General features: G+C 38.6%; 1 protein-coding gene across 1 annotated transcript; it reads left to right on the forward strand.

Moving 5' to 3' along the window:
• Positions 1–9,849: 9,849 nt before the first annotated feature.
• On the forward strand, positions 9,850–12,238 carry LOC144699999 (uncharacterized). The gene is made up of 2 exons (XM_078571361.1): positions 9,850–11,368; positions 12,007–12,238. The coding sequence occupies exon 1, from the start codon at positions 9,958–9,960 to the stop codon at positions 11,338–11,340; it is 1,383 nt and encodes a 460-aa protein (XP_078427487.1). The 5' UTR covers positions 9,850–9,957; the 3' UTR covers positions 11,341–11,368; positions 12,007–12,238.
• The last annotated feature ends 7,504 nt before the right edge of the window (positions 12,239–19,742 follow it).

Genomic DNA, 19,742 nt, shown 5'->3' on the forward strand with positions numbered 1-19,742 from the left:
TCGCAATGTTTGGAAATCTAACTGTCTGATCGAGCCAAAATTTTGAGGGTAGTCTCATATTTTGACCCTTTGTCTATCCATATCGTTGAATCACTAAAAAAATGAGTAAGAGAGATATAAATATGTTTATCAATTAAAAAATATTCTTAGATCTTGGGTTGAAATTATGATTTTATTCTTGCTCTTTTGATTTTTTTTCTTGAATGTGTCCAAAAAGCCATGGTGTGTGGAAAATGTACATGCACTCGTAAGATTTTAAGGTTCAAGGGTAGTCCATGCCCAAATGTTCTTCATAAAATGTTTTTTCAGTTGCTTGAGAAGTTGGAGAGATGATAAACTCTAAATTAGGGTTAAATTATATTGTTTTTTAGTTTATTCAATAAATTTTTAACACGGATGTTGGAATAAATAAATCTACCTAATCATGACTATGGGTCATCTCCACAAGGAACGATGATTAGTGATTGCTTTCTTGTTAAAATGGTGATGAAAGAGAGATGAGAGGAGGTATGTATAAAATAGTAAATAATAAAATGTGTGAGTCGACAATGTGAGAGGATGATAGTTACTTTTTAATAATACAAGAATGAATATTACTATGAGAAGCAATTGGGGGAACATGACTGGAGCTAGTGAAATTAAGAGACTTAGATGGACGAATATGTGAAGAAGTGATGGATAAATGTGACGATGGATAAGAAGAGGAAGTGAAGAAATGTGAACGTTAGGGTTTAATATTTAAATGAATATTATGTGAAGATGTGAGATGGAGATAACGGGATGAGAGTTAATGATGATAGTAAAATGAAATGGGAAGAAGGAAGGATGCAGATCTTACACTATAAATGATGGATATTGGACAATTTAAAGAGGGGGGGGGGAATTAGTAGATCCTTATGTTCTGCCAACACCAGGACACTTCACTGATGCGTGCAAGCCACCCCTCTTCTCTGATTGCCCCTATCCTGGCATTTGAGACTGAAATGAACAATGAGATAGATCAAAAAAATCATCATGATGTTTCAGGTAAAAATGTGATAGATACTTGTTTTGTAGAGATTCTAAATCATGGGTAGTGGGTATCAGATGTGGTTCTCTTATCGATAATGACTTTAGGGTGCTAAAAAGTATGAGAAATTTGAGCTAGGGTGATGTGTAATCTATTGAGGAAAATGACGCACAAGTTTTTTGATTACTATGTCTGAAGTGATGGATATTATGTGGCCGTCAAGCCAATCACACTACCACATTTATTTAAGTTCATTGAATAAATTATTTGTGTTAATTATTATTACGTGATGTTTATAATGAAGTCCATGAATACGTGAAATGACTTAGTGAATTATGATGAGTTCATAATATAGTGGTGACTAGTCGTTGAACATGTATTCTAAATATTTATATTCGATGGATAGTCGAGACGAACATTGAATTATTCGGATAGAATAGCACTAGCTGATCCTACTTATATGATAAGTATAGCTGATCCTATGGCTATTAGTGTGGCGACACTAAAGACAGATAGTGGGTGCTCTTTGGAGAAAGAGTTCACTAAATTGATCTGTATGAATCCCTCAATGGTATTATACCTAAACGTCAATCAGGTTGATTCAAGTCACGGTTGTATAAATGATCCATTGACCTGAGACACAAGGACATCTCGTGAGTGGACGATTGCATTTTGTCTATGACTTACGAGCCTCTAGTCAAGCGATTCAAATATGTAGTAAGAAGCTTACGGCGATGATTGAGTGGTAAAGATGGGATCATTTGCCCTCGGTATAAGAGGAGATTGACTCGAGGAAGATAATGTAGAAAAATCTCTGGCTGGAGTAGTGAGGATATTGAAGAAGGTGTTATCCAATGATCCTCGTTACGCATCTATACTAATCGAATGACGGATTAGGATTTGACAATGAACCATATCCTAAGTCGTTTGAGATTCTCCCGGGGATGATGAATTATACATATACGGTAACATATAATGGTAAAGGTTCCATGAGAGAGTTCGACACTACTTGGTATCTTCTAGAGCACGAGATGTAGCTTGGCACCCATGGGCATGAAACTTAACCTATCAATTGGGTTAAATTGATCCATATTTAATTAATCTACATGTTGATATAGTTAATTAATAATACTGGTTAATAAATGTTATTGGGCCGCTAGAGTTATTAACTAGAATGATGCATGGGCCAAGAGGGTCACCTGCACAAGGTCATAAGGGAATTGGTGGATATATTTTACTTTGTTGGGTTTTTCAGAAAAACCTTAAGTGAAATATAAAGAAGAAAAGGGGTCTCATTTTAAGCACCCATGCAAGCCTGATTTGAGAGCTCCTCCATTTCTTCACTCTCTTCTCCACTCATCCAAGGAGAGTACCTTCATGGTGAGAAGATCTTCTAGATTTTCAATAAGAGTTGAAGAAGAAGATGTGGATATCCAAACGCCGAGTGATCGCGTGGATACTTCTAGAGGCCAGGTGCATGAACGGCTTCAGAATGATCTCGAAGCGACAAAGTCAAGGGTGGAACGAGTTCCCCAAAATGTACATTTAATGTTGATTTTAAAGATCGATGATGAATCGATCGACATGCTTCCGCATCCATGGAAACATATTTTTCGTGGAAGAACCAGGGGACATAACCCAACATATATGAAGAGGATCATATCAAAAGTTTATCCAAATCATGATAAGTCTTGGTTTTTATAAATTTAAATGTGTATCCAATTATCTTTTTGACGAGGACACATGCCAGGATGACTATTCATATGTATGTGTATGTTATTATGATAAAAAACAGTGTGGAGATGGCATATATAAACCTAAATCATAAATGCAATGTCATCCTTCTATGTGTGATGATGGAAAACCAGGATATAAGTGTTGGAGAATGAGTTTATATCATTATTGATGCTTGGTTCTTAATAAATTTAATAATGTATTTGATCTTTTTTAAAGAACTTGTATTATGGAGCCAAAATGAAAACTTATTCCATTAATTCAAAAGCCAACTTTATGTATTCTAATTATTTTGTTGAGGATATACATCAATAATCACAACTGATGAGGAAGCCGATTTACATGAAGTCAACTTTTTTTGCAAAGACATGGTGTCGAGTACTAACGACATGAGGGTTGTGCTCACAATGATGTAATATTGTGAGGAGTAATAGGGGGGTTTTATATATGTGATGGTTTATTGTTTTCAAGGGTTTATAGGCATGGACAGAGCATAAATATCTCAATTACGCATGGACCTCACTTGTCCACATCCATGATAAAAGAGAAGACATACATTAGTGGTACCTGGGTGTGAATGAGTCATGTGGATGTCGTCCTTTAATGATCCAGCTATGTGTCACTCCAGAGGTCATGTTAGGGGTGAGGATGCATCGTGTGTGGATAACTGACATGTCAAGTTTCTCAATGATATGGTTTTTGTGTGATGCCTTAGGGAGGTCCTGCCATGTGGATAATAATGAACGAATGCAATAATGTACCATGTGGTTGACAAGCATATCTGCCATATGGTTCCCCTCATAGAGCTAGAGGCAGATACTAGAAAGTCTTGCTCTACAACATGTGATGTCCATCTAAACACTCTTAAGATATCAATGATAGGAATATCCTGCAAGTAGGATTTACTCTAACAATCTTGGGTCAGATTCTTGGATGATACATCAAAGATTTCACTCTTCACAAAGGAGCAAACCATTACGTATTCCCACAATTTTCGTGTTATTATATTTTCATCTCTCTTTCCAACTCAAGGGTTTAGGCCTCGCTTGTTCGTTTTGAGCTATTAAATTACATTATTCTGCAGACTCATCCTCTTTTATAGACTCTATGCAATTATATTCCTCCCACATAATTTTGCAAGTATTCTGATAAGCCAAAAATAAAGGTAAATTATGTAATTTTATAATCCCTCGTCGTTGTTAATTTTAGCTTATACAATAAAATTTATAAAACCTTAACTTAAGATGTATAATGATAAGTAGAGGCATCGTCCAAGGGAAGCTAGAAAGGTAACACAATTAGAAAGGTAAATTTTACCCTAATTAGAGTAAATTTTATCTTCAATGAAGATCAAACCACCCTAATTAGATGATGAATTTAGAAAAGGGGGTAGAAGTGATGGGAAGAATAGAAGAAATATGGAGCTCTCAATGAATTCTTTAATCAAATTATGAGGATCAAAGGAGTCAAGTAGAAGGATTAAGAAGGAAATTTTATTTGGTTTTGGGGATTTGTTAATTCAACACTTACTAACTATTAGATCATAAAGGGCAATTTAATATCTCCTAGAAAATAATTTTTTGTGTTTTTTCTTAATGTGCAAATGGAATACCAAGATCAAATTTTTCATAATATATCTTCTCAATCAATGTATGGGCTTGTACATTCCGCTTAAGCCAAGCAATTTAGAAACTACAGACCAAGATCAAAAAGAACAATCACAAAATTAACTAACACAATCCAAATTATACTAAAAATCAAATACAATGAAGCAAAAAATACCAAATTGGGTTGATCCAGGCTGAAGCTCCTCTCTGTCTTGCAGCTGTGATAGAGCCACCTCCAGAATGACCCCCTCCTCTCAAAATTCGGCTTTTATACTTAGGTTAAATGGTAAAATCACCATTTTACCCCTAGTCAGTAATTAATTTTTATCCATTAATGTAGGGTTGATCTGAATGATCCAACAAAAATAGAAAGAAGAGGTCAAGAAGAAAAAATCCATAAAAAATCATCTCAATCGGACTTCGGGATCAAACGTTATTAATAAATGAAAATCGACCAATCTAAGTCGTTGGATCAATTTCCATTAATTTAATTTAATTTAATTTATACACGCAATGTCATATCGTTCTCTTATCGGCTGATGCATTTGAACTTTAAAAATAGGGTTCAATCTCTTAGTGCCATGTACCCCCTGTCCTGAAATTAAAAATAAAGAAAGAAACAATAAAAATAGACAAAATATAAAGTGATTTGCATTTACCTGCGCCTTCAAAGTTTAACCCAATCACAAAGTGCCACATCACCTCCGTGTGCGCGCTTTGCATGCACATCATGGGAGGTGAACTTACCTTCCGAAGAGAGAATGACCTAGAATTTTGCAAAAAAACTCCATGATTAAATACGCACGCAAACCGACGCCGCCTGAAACATAGTTATGTATATATCCTTTTCGCTCTCTCTCCTTCATTTTTTTCTGAAAACATTAAACAAAAAATACTGATTAATTGCAATAAAACCTCATAACTATTTTAATTACTTACAGCCACGACTGAGAGCTGTTTTAAGGGCATAATTATAGCAAAAGTTTAAGAAAAAACCCTTTGACTTTAGAAATTGCTTAAAAACTCATATTTTCCATATAAATATATCATTCTCCTATTTAAAAATTCATTTCTTCCTGGAATAAATTCCCAAAAAATCCAATAAAATCCTTAAAAAATCTATAAAATTCAGTAATTTGTCCCCGCATTAATAAAAATAAAAATTAATTTTTAAACCTGACATTTTCGTTTAAACAGAATTTTTTCAAACTGAAATAAATTCCCTAAAATTATTAAATTAACAAAAAATTAGGGAAAAATGAAATTTTATTTGGAAAAATTAATTATTATGTAATATATGAGAAAAACACCATTTTACACTCTTCAAGTACATAAATTTGTGCTATATGCTTAAAATAAAGAGTGAATTTCAGGTGTTATCATATTCTAATATATTAATAGGTCTCCAATTCCAAGAACCATGTAATCTTGAAACCATCCATAATTAATTTCATCATTGAACCATCTAAAATAATTTCATCATTGATTGTAAGACTTTCAGTACTGATCCATTAACTTTCTTGCATATGACTGACTTTTGACATGGGTTTTCCATTATTACAGATTGGGACCAGTGAACAATTCCCTCTATTAGAACCTCAATTAAATTCCTACAAAAAACAGATCTACATCAGTTATATTGGGATGATAGCATGGGGTAGGGATCACAAGTTTTGATATTTATGATTCATTCCTCATTTTAATCAGTCATATCTAGAAATTGATGATTAATTAATCACAAATTGATTTAACCCAACTAATATTTTAAGAACCCACTACATAGGGTGCAAAGCTACACCTCCTGCTCTAGAAGATACAAAAGAGTGTATTGATTCAATCGTGGAACTTTATGATTGTTGGGTTCTAGAGTCCTAGATCTGGATGAAGAAATTGAAACGGTCTGCAATGGAAGACAAGAAAAATTGTACAACGTCGATAAAACCATGAAATGAAGTACCTTTGCATGGATTTCTTGGATCTCGAAATGAGACAAGTCGAGGTGCTCAAGTGTGCAGCCTCTGGACATATCCACACAATCCTTGACACGTCAAATCTCCTCCTTGCTGACGAGCCTCGTTCTTTCTCTGTCGGCATCGTTACATCCCGATCACATCGAGAGTGGAGTGGGGTTGTGGGGAGAAGAGAGAAGAAGGGGAAAGATTGCTGAAAAATTCTGGCCTTGTTGAATTTCATTCAAGCATTTATCATAAAAACCTCCAAAACTTAAGTATATCTTTCGACATCCAAAAGACCATTTGTGTGTGATCCTCTAAGGCCATGTATTAGTCTAGTTAACGACTCTAGTGGCCCAATAACCTTTATTGGCCTTCCAAATTAATTAACTATATCAACATATAGATTAATTAATGTTAGATTGATTTAACCCAATCGATATGTTGAGTCTGCAACACGTGGGGTGCCAAGCTAGATCTTGTGTTCTAAAAGACACAAAGGAGTGTGTATCGTCTCACTCATGGAACATGTTCGTCATCGGTTACCGTGCATGTATAATCCTTCATCCACTTGACGCTCGTTGGATGACTTAGGGTGTGGTCAACTATCAATGACCTAATCGGTCATCTGAGTTAGTACTGATGCATTTGGAAATCATCAGAGAACTCTTGTCTGATATTTCATTGCCTTAGCTAAGGACTTCATCGCATCATCTTCCTTGCATTGTCACCTCTAATACCGAGGGTGGACGATCCCATCTTGGCCACTCAATTGTCTTCATGAACTTCTTGATGTACCCGAACTAACACCGTTTAGAATCTCATGATTAGAGACTCGTTGGCCACGATCAAAGTACAACCATCCGCCCACAAGATGTCTTTCTCGCTTACCCTTCAAATAATAATGTTTAGAACACATGATTAAAGACTAGTGACCTCCGTATTATAATCTCATCATAATTTACTAAGTCGGATCATGTATTCATGGACTTCATTATAAGCATCACACGTGCACTATAATGAATATGTTCTATTAATGAACATGGAACGAGATGTGGAATGTCTGATTGGCTTGCTGGCCACATATATTTCCATCAATGATAGTATCAAAATTAGGGTTTTAACTCATCTTTGGTAATTTATGAGATTATTCAATTAAAATATAAACATGTACTCATTTTGTAACCTTAGCTAGTGACAAGGCCTCATGCTACTCTAGAAGATTGTTGTTTTTTATTTATTTTCAGGTGATGTTGAGCCAAAATCATTCAACGAGTAAATAAATTTCCCTGAGAAGAAGAAGTGGCTAAAGACAATGTCCAAGGAGCAAACATTTGTGGATAAGATCCACACATGGGATCTCGTGAGCTTCCCAGGGGGATGCAAGTGGATATTCAAGATGAATCCACCAGATTTAAAAGTGGGACAAATATAGTAAAAATCATGGCTTTTTGCAAAAAAGGGCATTTCTCAAAAGTAAGGATTTGATTTCAATCAAATCTTCTCACCAGCGGTGAAGCATACATAGATTTGGTTGGTTTTGGCCATTAATGCAAAGGATGGTATGTAGATAGAGCAGTTGGACATGGAGCAACATTTCTCTATGAAAATTTGGAGAAGACCATATACATGAAACGGGAGGTGAACATCTTATTTGTATATTGAGAAATTCACTTTACGGATTAAAGCAATTTTTGAGACAATGGCACAAGAAGTTTGACTCCCATATGATGCAGAATGGCTTCACTAGGTGTGAGTATAATTGTTGTGTCGTGCATAGTTCTGATTCTCAAGGTGAGGATGATATGTTCATTGTGTTGAAGAACTTACATCAGATTTCAAGATTGAAATCAATCTTGGGAAATAAATTTGACATGAAGGATCTTGGAGCAATGGGGAAGATCCTTTGTATGGAGATCCATAGGGAGTAGGAAAGGGGTTTATTGTGGTTGACTGACAGGAGCTATCTTGATAAGATTATTATTTTATTCATCATGTCTAGTGCTAAAATGGCAGGTACTCCTCTTGTATATAAATTCAGACTATCTAAAACTTAGTGCCATGGCTGGAATGAAGCAGATTCATTATGGTAGTGTCTTTGGCTCTCACATGTATGCTATGGCATGCATGAGGCTAGATATTGCTCATATGGTTGGAGGTGTGAGCACGTCAATGAGAAACCTAGGGAGCACTAGAATGAGGTGAAGTAGATTATCCGATATATAAATGGCTCGATGAGCATGAGAATTCTCTTTTAGAAGTAATGTTCTTTGCATGCATATCTGTTTTGTCGATTATGACTTTGAAGGTGATTTATATCATCAGACATATATGATGGGATATGCTTTTTATGGTGGATGGTGGACATGTAAGCTAGAAGTCGGCATTGTAATAGTGTTTATCTATGTACAACTGAGGTAGAACACGTAGCATTTGATGAAGCCATGGAGGCCTTGTGATTGAAGGGATTGATAAAAGAGCTAGGGATCTTGAAATGGAAGGTTCCTTTAACTGTGTGATATTAAGAATTTTATATACCTGGCAAAAAATCAAGTGTACCATCTGAGTTCAAACATTTTGTTGTGCAGTGTGACATTATCCTTGAGTTGCTGAATTTGGGAGATATCGTTGTTCAAAAGGTGAAATATGTCAAAGAATGTGGCCATGATGGACAGAATCCATAGGTGCGTAGACATACTTTACATTGGAGGTGTGTCGATGAAAATGGAGCATCTTCAATATGATGTCGTGACATTTTCTTGAACTGGGGCATCTGTTAAGGTGGAGATTGTTGGAATGTGTCAAACCCCCAGCCCGATAGTATCGGATTGAGGGGTTGACCCAGCACTTGCGGCAGTAATGCTATAAATCCTACAAAATAGGAGTGTGTCTACTTTTTGGGATTGGAGCTTTTTTTGGATTTTTGGGGGACACCAAGGCGTTGGATTTTTGCCTATTTAAATGCCATGTTTCCCCCTTTTTTCATCCTAGTTATTGGATATTTCTTTGAAAGCTCCTTGAACAAGGAGTTTATATCCTCTCTCCCTCTCCCTCTCTGTCAGTCCCCCCACGTGTACAAAAAGTGGTTCTTGACAGCGACAGCACAAAGACAAGGTGTGGCTGACGACTACGTCTCGAATACTCTCCTTATATTCATTCATTCATAATCTTCAGTCTTCTAGATTCGTTCACATCCAAATACACTTCCACAATTGTTTATTCTCAACTACGACGATAATGATATCATCCTAACTCAAACTGAGAAAAACAAGGGCGACTAGCTTAGGATGACGAAGTTATTCCTCAGAACAGATGATGGGTTGGAATGCATGCAGTGTCACCATCCATTGGCCAACCTGACAAAACAAGTGAACACTAACCATGAATCCCAGTATAATCCACCAAGATAGATTATTCACCAAAAACTGGTTTTATTATAATTTGAAATTATCTAATTTGTATATAATATCAAATTTTGTATACAAAAGTGTATGAACTCTAGATATAGCTTTTATTAGTTTCTAAATAACTAAGCCTTCCACTGTACTTCATTTCCACTATAGCTCCAATTCCCAGAAACCAGAGCAGCGATTCCCCCCTTCTCCGCCGAATCACCAACCATGAAGCGAGCAGCTTCTCCGAGCAACTTCCCCCCATGAGAGCCGCCCTCCGCTTCGCCCAAGGGGCCCGCCTCTCTCGCCACCGAGAAGAAGATGTCCCCATCTCCCTCATCAGCCCAACCTCGCACTCCCAGTCGAACAAAGACGACGAAGAAGACGACGACGACCCAGAAGAAGAAGAAGAACCCCGCTGGGCTCGCGCCGACTCGACCCGTTCCGACTCCGAGTCGATCTTCCGAGTCCTCCTCCAAGAGGGTCCGGGCTTCAGCGCCCGGCTCGAGCTCGACAAGCTCGGCGTGCCCGTCTCGCCGGACCTGGTCCGGGCCGTCCTCCTCCTCCTCATCCGCCATGTCACCGACTCGAACAAGCCGCGCTGCGCCAAGCTCGGGCTCAAGTTCTTCATGTGGGCCGGCGACCGACCCACCTACCGCCACACCTCCGCTGCCTTCAATCTCACTCTCAAGCTCTTCTCCAAGTGCGACGAGACCAAGGCCATGTGGCGACTTCTAGACGAGATGCTCGAGACCGGCCTGCCCACCACGGCTCTCACCTTCCGCACCCTCGTCGCCGCCTCCGGCGCCCCCGGCTCGGCCCGCCGGCTCGTGGAGAAGTTCATCCAGTCCAAGTCCTTCAATTTCCGCCCGTTCAAGTCCTCCTTCAACGCCATTCTCCACTCCTTGGTCGCCCTTAACCAGTACCACCTCATCGAGTGGGTTCACCAGAGAATGCTCCAAGACGGGCACTCCCCGGATGTTCTCACCTTCAACGTTCTGCTCTGCGCAAAGTACAGGCTGGGGAAGCTTGATCAGTTCCACGGGCTTTTAGACGAGATGGGTAAGAGCGGGCTGTCCCCTGATCTCCACACTTACAATATAATTCTCCATGTTCTTGGCAAGGGGGATAAGCCATTGGCGGCTTTGAAGCTCTTGAACTACATGAAGGACGTGGGCTGTGTGCCTAGCGTGCTGCACTTCACCTCGCTGATTGATGGGCTGGGACGAGCTGGGAACCTCCCTGCTTGCCAGTACTTCTTTGATGAGATGGTGAGAAGTGGGTGTGAGCCAGATGTGGTGTGTTATACTGTTATGTTGTCTGGGTATGCTGTGGCTGGGGAGGTGGACACGGCCCAGAAGCTGTTTGATGAAATGGTTGGCCGAGGGAGGTCTCCTAATGTGTTCACTTATGGGGCCATGGTCAGGGGTCTTTGTCTTGGGGGAGAGTATGAGAGGGCCTGTTCTATGCTGAGGCAGGTGGAAGAGAAGGGGTGTGTGCCGGCTTCTTCTGTTTACAGAGTGATGGTTGCCGGGCTTCGAAGCGCCGGCAAGGACTCGGAGGCGGAGGAGATCATCTTGCGCATGGAGCAGAAGGGGCTCTATCCCCGGCTCTCTGCCCGGTTCCGCGCTTATCGGAGATCCTGAGTTCATCTCTCCTAATGCAGGGAAAGAGGTGGGATGATATGGTCGGTAATGTGATAGATAGAGTTAATAATTTTGAAGAAGATAGTTTGAACTTTCCAGCAGCAAATTTTCTGAAAGGGTGTTCTGACATTTTGTCTAGTGCTGCAGGGTCCGAGAACACATGCATTCACGTGTGTATTTTCATCATTCAATGCATGTGAGTGATTCAAATGATTCATGTTAACATTTATGTATGCATATTTGTGATATTTATGCCTGATTTTGCCAAGAAAATTTAAAGACAAGTACTCATGATTGATATTGTTGGAAAAAAGGTAAGACAATAAAACCTGGGTAACTGCATTGGAATGTCAAAATGGTTATGCCCCTCCATATATTGCACTTTCTGGATGGTAAAAAATGGATCATAATTTGTTCATGAAATATTAAATGAATCAATCCTAAAAAATAACTCTTTTCTTCACCATTCATCATCAACGTGCTCATTTTTGGTAATGTCATCATCCAGAGTGAACTTCTGGTCATATTTTATGTTTTTCCAGCCCTTCATGCTCAGTAGCATCTTGATGCTCTCTTCGTAAAGCTTTGGCCTCTGATAGGTTACAGTCCTACATCTTATAGAAACTAGAAACTAGATTGTGAGTATCTCCTACGTGTTATCTTCAGGATTTGCGAAGAGTAGTGCAGTGTCCATCATCTCATGGAGCCAAGGGTTCATAATGAAATGCAGTGTCCTTCTACTTATCAAGTTCTTGCGATTGACATGTCATTGTTCTATGATGGAAGACAAGCCTTTTGTCTTTTTTACGGTTTGTACTGAATGATGGATCTATTCCTCCTTATTATGGTACATCTCTTCTCTCCTTCAAGCTGGAAAGATGCAGTTGTGTTCCTCATCTTTAGCAACATCTTGGAGTCTAAGGATATATGATGACAGGTTCTCTGGAATTTGCGCTTGATATTATCTGCCTTAGTCTTTTGGTCTAGTGCAGATGCAGCAATAAAAGCTTGTTTAGCCCATAGCATGTCTGCGTTTTGTGATGTGTTACTCTACATTGATTGCCTCACAAATTTTCTTGATTGATTGTCATTCTTATACTAGTAATAAACTGCCCACTGTCAATGTGTCCACTGTCAATGTGTCCACTTATGTTATGATATTTGAGAGTGTAATCTTCTTTGAAGGACTAAAAAAACGGTGTGCATTGTATCAGAAGGAAGCTGGATTTCTCCAAAGAAGTCCCACGTTTATTATCCAGTCCTCTAGGGGTCAGTCGTAGTTTTTGAAAATGATGAGACCAGGCAATCGATGACATCATTTAGGGCGTCCATCAAGAAGATGATGATTTGAGCTATGTCATAAGTCAAGTTCCATCAAGTGGAGTAATCAGACATCTTTTTCATATCAGGCTTCTCACTTTGCTTTCGCTGATCCATATGTTGCACCATGGTCTTGTTATTTGATTAGTTTTTTGTTGTGCTCTGCCATAATCAATGGTCGAAGAGGATATTCATCCAGCAAAAGAAATAAAAATTGAACCAAATCTTTAAATTATTCTACTCAAACCAAATCCAAATTCAGTGGAAGAAATCCATATGTGGAATCGAATCCACCACAGTTTGGTTCCTCAAATGATTCTGTTACAAACCAGACGAGTTTGCTCTTGCTTCTCTTGTTGATGCTCCTCCCTCTGTTAGCCATTGAGAATACCTGGCGTATAGGGTTTGAATAAACAAAACAAGCCAGTTACAAAGTTAGTGGGCCCACATACTTAAGTCATGTACGCCACAAAACACAGGTATGGGCCACTTATAAGACGTGGCCCATTTACATTACTTATAAGGGGAAATAAAGAAAAAAAAATTAGAAATGCGACTAAGATAGATGGCTCTAATCAACATCCCCCCACAAGTTGGGTGTGGATGTTAATCATGCTCAACTTGACAACCAATTGCAGGAATCACGGTCACGATAGTCCTTTGGTGAAGATGTATGCTGTTTGTGCAGCAGATCCCACAAACACTGGATTGATAACTCCAGCATCACTTTTTTTCCTTTACAAAGTCTCTATTCATGCGAATGTGCTTTGTTCGATTATGTTGCATCGGATTTTGGGCAATGGCTATAGTTGATTTATTGACACAATAAAAAGTGATACTCCTTTTTGAATGAAGACCAAGTTCTTCGAGAATCTCTTGAATCCACACAGTTTTACATACTCCATGTGCGATGGCTCTATATTCAGCATCCACAGTAGAGAGCGACACAATATCATGTTTCTTACTTCTCCAGATTACCAAGTTCCCTCCAATAAATGCACAATACCCTGTAGTTGATCTGATGTCAACAACAGAGCTTGTAAAATATGCATCTGAGTACACGCCAAATGTCAACCCTCCAGCTCTTGACAATAGTATACCCTGGTCTATTGTGCCTTTTAGATAAGACAATACATGACGCGCTGCTTGCATATGAATTTATGAGGATCATTCATGAACTGACTCAACTGTTTCACTACATATGCAATATCTAGACGGGTGTGATTCACATAAATCAATTTGACAACTAGCCTCTGAAATGACTCCTTGTTGACTGGTGCATTTCTCTTTCCAAGATCCAGCTTTACATGGATTTCATCCGGTGTCCCCGCTGGTTTTGAGGAAATCATCTTTGTTTCCTCCAACAAGTCCAATATATACTTGTGTTGTGACAAGAATATCCCTGTGAATATGTCACTTTGATTCCCAGAAAGTATCTTAAGTTTCCCAAGTTCTTGATGTCAAATTGTTTGGCCAAATTCTGACTCAAGGTAATTTCATCTTGATCATCTCCAATAATAATAATGTCGTCCACATAGACAATCAAGATTGTCCGTCAACCATTAGAACTGAATTGAAAAAATATAGTATGATCTCCATTGCTCTATCTGTAACCAAGTGCCTTCATCGCCCAATCAAGTTTCCCAAACCAGGTTCTAGGAGACTGTTCAAGGCCATACAATGCCTTCCTTAGCTTGCATACAACGTTCATTTGGTTATTTAACTTATAGCCGAGTGGAATGGACATATATACATCATCTTCTAATTCGCCATGCAAGAAGGCATTTCTGACATCATATTGACATAGACTCCAGCCTAGCTTAGATGCCGAAGCAATTAATATTCACACAGTATTCAACTTTACAACCGGATGAAATATCTGAAAGTAGTCACTTCCTTGGGACTAAGCGTAACCTTTGGCCACCAGTCTAACCTTATATCTATCAAGTGTTCCATCTGCCTTGTACTTTCTAGTGTACACCCATCGACACCCCAGTGGTCTCTTACTTGGTGGTAGTCCCACTGATTCCCAAGTTTGGTTATATCTAAGAGCTTCCACTTCTTCATCTATCGCCATTTTTCACTTAACACTATATAAGGCTTCTTCTACAATCTTTGGCACTTTATGTACCCCACTAATGAATTCACAAAAAACTCTGTATTCTGGGCTCAATTTTTCATAAAATGTAATTTGTCAGTGCGTACCTGCCATCAGTCCTACAACTTATTCGCTTGCGTAAAGCAATTGGCCATCCCAAATCATCTTCACCTCTCTATACTGCTTCCTCCCTTTCCATTGTTATCAACTCATCCTCCACAACTGTCATCATCTCTTCCTGATGTATAGAGACACTTTGTTCTCATGTGCTCTCTCGTGAAGTCTACTCTTCCTCACCAGACGGTTCCTCTTCACTCTTGAAGATCTCCTTGTAGTGGTTATATGTCCAGATGTTTGTCTCTAGGTATCACAAGGAATTGAAGACTAGATTCAAACCTTCTGGAATGTTCAGACTCCATTTGTTCTTCTTTTGAATAGAACACATCTCCTTCACTACATTTGACATCGTCATAAACATAAAACCTCCGAGTTACTAGATGATAGCAGATATACCCTTTTTGAGTATTGGAATACCCCACAAACACACACTTCCATGATCTAGGGTCAAGCTTGCCTATTGGCATATCATGGACATGTACGTAGGTTGTACACCCAAAGCGCCTCTGTGGAAGACATGCGTCCAGTCTAGCACTTGGGAAGAAAGCGTCAAAAACACTCTCAGACTATGAAGACCAGATGTCTTGGTTGGAATTTGATTTATAAGATAGACTGCAGTCTGAACTGCTTCTCCCCAATAATATTTTGGCATATTTACTTGAAACAGCAATGACCTAGCAGAGGAGAGAATGTGCCCAGTTTTCCTCTCTGCCAGTCCATTTTGTTGCGGTGTATAAACACAAGATGACTCATGGACAATTATGTGGCTTGAAAGATAGGAACTTAGGGTTGAATTAAAGAATTCCTTGTCATTTTCCGTCCTGAGTAATTTGACACTAGCTTCAAACTGAGTCTTAATCATTTCACAGAAGTGCATAATAATCTGGGGAATATCTGCCTTTTGACTTGAGCATATAAAGCCATGCATATCTACAGCAAGCATCAACAAATAGTGTAAACCACCTACAGCCCGATAGGCTAGATATCGGGCATGGCCCCCACACATCACTATGAATAATTCCAAAAGATTTCAAACATCTCACATTCAATAATTCAAAAAAAGACCATCTATGCTTAGCCAACTGGTAGGCTTTGCATGAAATAGTACTACAATTAATTCCAGTAAACATAGTAGGAAAGCAATCTTTGAGGATATCAAAAGATGGGTGCCCCATTCTCCTATGGAGCATATAAATCTTCTTCCGCAAGTCGGTCGAACTCTCCACTAAGGATTAACACTTTGAAGCATAATCTTCCAACTCCAATAGTCCACTCTCCCGTCTAATGGATCCAATCCTCGTCCTTGATACCTTGTCATTCAGAAAACATGAATCATGATCAAGGACAAATCTTCATCCAGTATCAATGACAAGTTTCTGAATTGAAAGTAAATGAGCTTTAAGTTCTGGCACATGCAAAACTTCCTTTAAAATCCCAAGCTTGCTAAATGCAATATCACCATTCCAACAACCAGGAGATACCGTCCACCAGCTATAAGAACTCTTTTAGAAATTCCAACACTTCTATAGTTTACAAGATCAGCACGATTAGGTGTTTAGATACCAACACTTCTTTGATCACGTGTTTAAAATCCACGGGGTGCCGTCTGCGACAGATAAGGAAGTAGTGCCACAAAAAATATAAGAATCACTTTAGCAAGTCATGGAGGTTGATGGTTGATCTTTGGGCTGCACTTGTTCTCCACCTTCCAACGAAGTAGCAACATATACATTCTTCGATGATTGATGGTTCTTGAAAGCAAGCTTCCAGCATGTCTCTTTGGTATGTCGTTTCCTCTTACAGTAGTTGTAGAACAAGTCGTCCCTTAAATCAGCTCCTTGCACTTGACTTGGTGCCGTCTTCAGGTTAGCACTAATTTGTATAGATTGAGTTGCGGTATTATTCTTGATTTCTGGCCGAATATCCATCCTTTTACCATCCAATACAGTTTGGGTTGATTTTTGAGTATCCGAACCAACTCGTAGGCAAGTTTCTTCCTCAGGGACCATGCCAATGGCATGATCTAAGTCTGGTATCCTCTCAAGATTGAGTCTCTGGCCCCTCACGTTCTCATACTCTTAATTGAGACCCATGAGAAAAGAAAATAATGTTTGCTTCAAGGTATATCCTCTCTCTGTTGAGTGAGGATTCTCATCTGGTCAAAAATGATCTATCTCCCTCCAAATTGCCTTTGGTTGACAAGCATACATCATGACTGAATCTTTACCTTGCTTCACATGTGATATTGTTGCATTTAAGTGATATAGCCTCATCTCTGGAAAAATTATTCGTCATCTCTGGAACCATAGTGCCAAGGATCCATTTCCTAATAAGTGCCTCCTCTGCTCGCCATATTTTGTACCCTAGCTGCCCTTTCATGACTGGTTTTTCCCTGAGATGATTCCCTAAAAAGCTTCCCTCACTAGCCAGTTCTATAACCTTACTCCATTCATAAATATTGAACCCATCAAACTTAAGTTCAATATCAGGAAACAATAAAACCCTTGACTGCGGTTCTGCTGAATTAACTTCTTCCTTCTCCTTAGCCATAATTGTGAATGCTCCTTCTAGAGTGTCCACAACAAGCAAGCTGAAGCAACAGGAACAAGGGGGCCACAAAAAAACCTCAGAGAGTGCAGGCGTTGCAGATTAGAGCCTCTATCCTACACAAGAAACTGCTATGATACCATGGTATAAACCAGACGAGATCCCACTTCCTTCGCCTGTTGATGCTCCTCCCTCTTTTAGCCACAGAGAATACCTGGCGGCTAGTGTTTGAATAAAGAAAAAGGAACTTGCATTCCTTTCTTCCACGCTGGATTTAATACCAGCCAATTGCAGAGTTTGTAGGGCCCACATACTTAAGTCATGTGGGCCACTAAACAGGTATGTGCCACTTATAAGATGTGGCCCATTTACATTAATTATAAAGGAAAAATAAAGAAAAGAAATAACAAATGCAACTAAGATAGATGGCTCTAATCATTAGATTCAAATCGAACCACATGTGTTCGACCTTTTGATGTATCCACACACTCAACTCATTGGATCTTTTTACCTTATCATCAATTAACACTATAAAATATTTGAGACGATCTTTTCATCCTTCTAGTCACGACAAGCGGAGAGGACACCCAAGGAGAAGGGATAAGGGGAAACTCACATAAATAATTCTAACTCAAGACTTCATCTCATTTTATACTTGATAGTCTTTTAATAAAACCCATGCACTTAAAGTATATCCTCCAACATTCAATAAACCTTGTGTATGACCCTATAGGTTTATTCCATAATCCAATAACTCTTTAGCTAATCCTACTAAATAATTATGTTCAACATATATATTAGTTAATATTAAACCGATTTAACCTTATTTATCGGGTGACTCATCAGCAAGTGACGTGCCAAGTTACATCATGTGTACAATGGAGTTTATCAAGGATGGATAATATGTGGCTGTCACGCTAATCATACCACAGTGGAATTCAAACATGTTTTAGCCAGAACATAGTAAAAAAATCACGAAGGTGATTGAGTGGTTAAGATGGGATCGTCCGCGCTAGGTTTAAGAGGAGATTGATATTTTCAGGGAAGTATTCAAAATATTAGGGTAATATTGATACTGAAGAGTGTATTCTCTAATGATCCACGTTACACATCAGTACTAATAGAATGAAAGATTAGGACCTAATGATTAACTATACTTTAAGTCATTAGGGAGTCTCACGTGGAAGAAGGATTACACATGATAGTAAAGGTTTCATAAGAGAGCTCAAACACTGCTCTGTATATTCTAAGAGCATGGGGTGTAGCTTAGCACCCCATGGGCCAGAAATTTAACATAGCAATATTTAGTTAATTAATATGTATCTTGATATAGTTAACTAATAGTTTCATAAAATAATTATTATTGGGGCATTAAAGTTATTTATTCGAATAATAATGGGCCTAAAGGTCACACACATAAGATTAAAAGGGCATTGGTGGATATACTTTTACTTAACAAGGATTTTTTGTGACAATTTTGAGTGAAGTAAACTAAGGGACGTGCACCCATATTTTGCTCCCAGGCTAGCCAGATCTGTGCATCCCCCATTATTTCTTCTCATTTTCTCCTTCAACCAAGAAGAGTGTCTTCGTGGTAAGAAGATCTAGAAGAGCTTCAAGAAAAGTTGGAGAAGAGGAAATGGAGATCGATGAGCACCTTGGTCCCATGTATGCTTCTAGAGGTCAGGCACCTGTACGATTTCAGAAAACTTTCCAAGGGAGCAAGTCAAATGTGGAAAAAGTTTTCCCCAAGGTCAACGACATTAGATTTATTTTAGAGAAATACTTGGAATAGATATTAGATTGTGTTTCATAGAAAATAGTTTTATAACCTTTAATCAAGGCACCATAACCCAACAGCCAAGTTAGCAAGTGACCTTATTATATTAACATATAAATGAATTTGTGTTCAATAATATCCACCTTCCCTCCTTTGATTGACCATGTTTTCATTTTTTGTTACTATGGTACCTATGAGTTTCACTGTCCAAATATGTATCAAATTTGATCTCTAATCTTTGGTTTCACCTTCTCCCTATGGATAGGCCCCTCTCTTACCCCTATGTGTATTTTTCATCTATACAATGATTTAGGGCTTCTATTTTTTATTGTTTGATTTTAAACCTCAACAACCCCCCCCCCCATTTTAATCTTATCAGATGTTTGAAAAGGGAACCAAACTTTAAAGATATAGTAGCACTATAATTTACTGATCATGTGATGAAGATGATGGCGCTTGTTTTTTAACCATTAAGTTGTAATTTGATCAGAAGTGATGCATCATGGGGATCATTGGAGAATACCTTTACATATATGTGTG

This window comes from Wolffia australiana, chromosome 2, assembly GCF_029677425.1.
Source record: "Wolffia australiana isolate 7733 chromosome 2, ASM2967742v1".
NCBI classification, from domain to species: domain Eukaryota; kingdom Viridiplantae; phylum Streptophyta; class Magnoliopsida; order Alismatales; family Araceae; genus Wolffia; species Wolffia australiana.

Bases quoted from the DNA above. Each gene is read 5' to 3' on its own strand.
- LOC144699999 (XM_078571361.1), top strand. From the start codon at position 9,958: ATGAGAGCCGCCCTCCGCTTCGCCCAAGGGGCCCGCCTCTCTCGCCAC.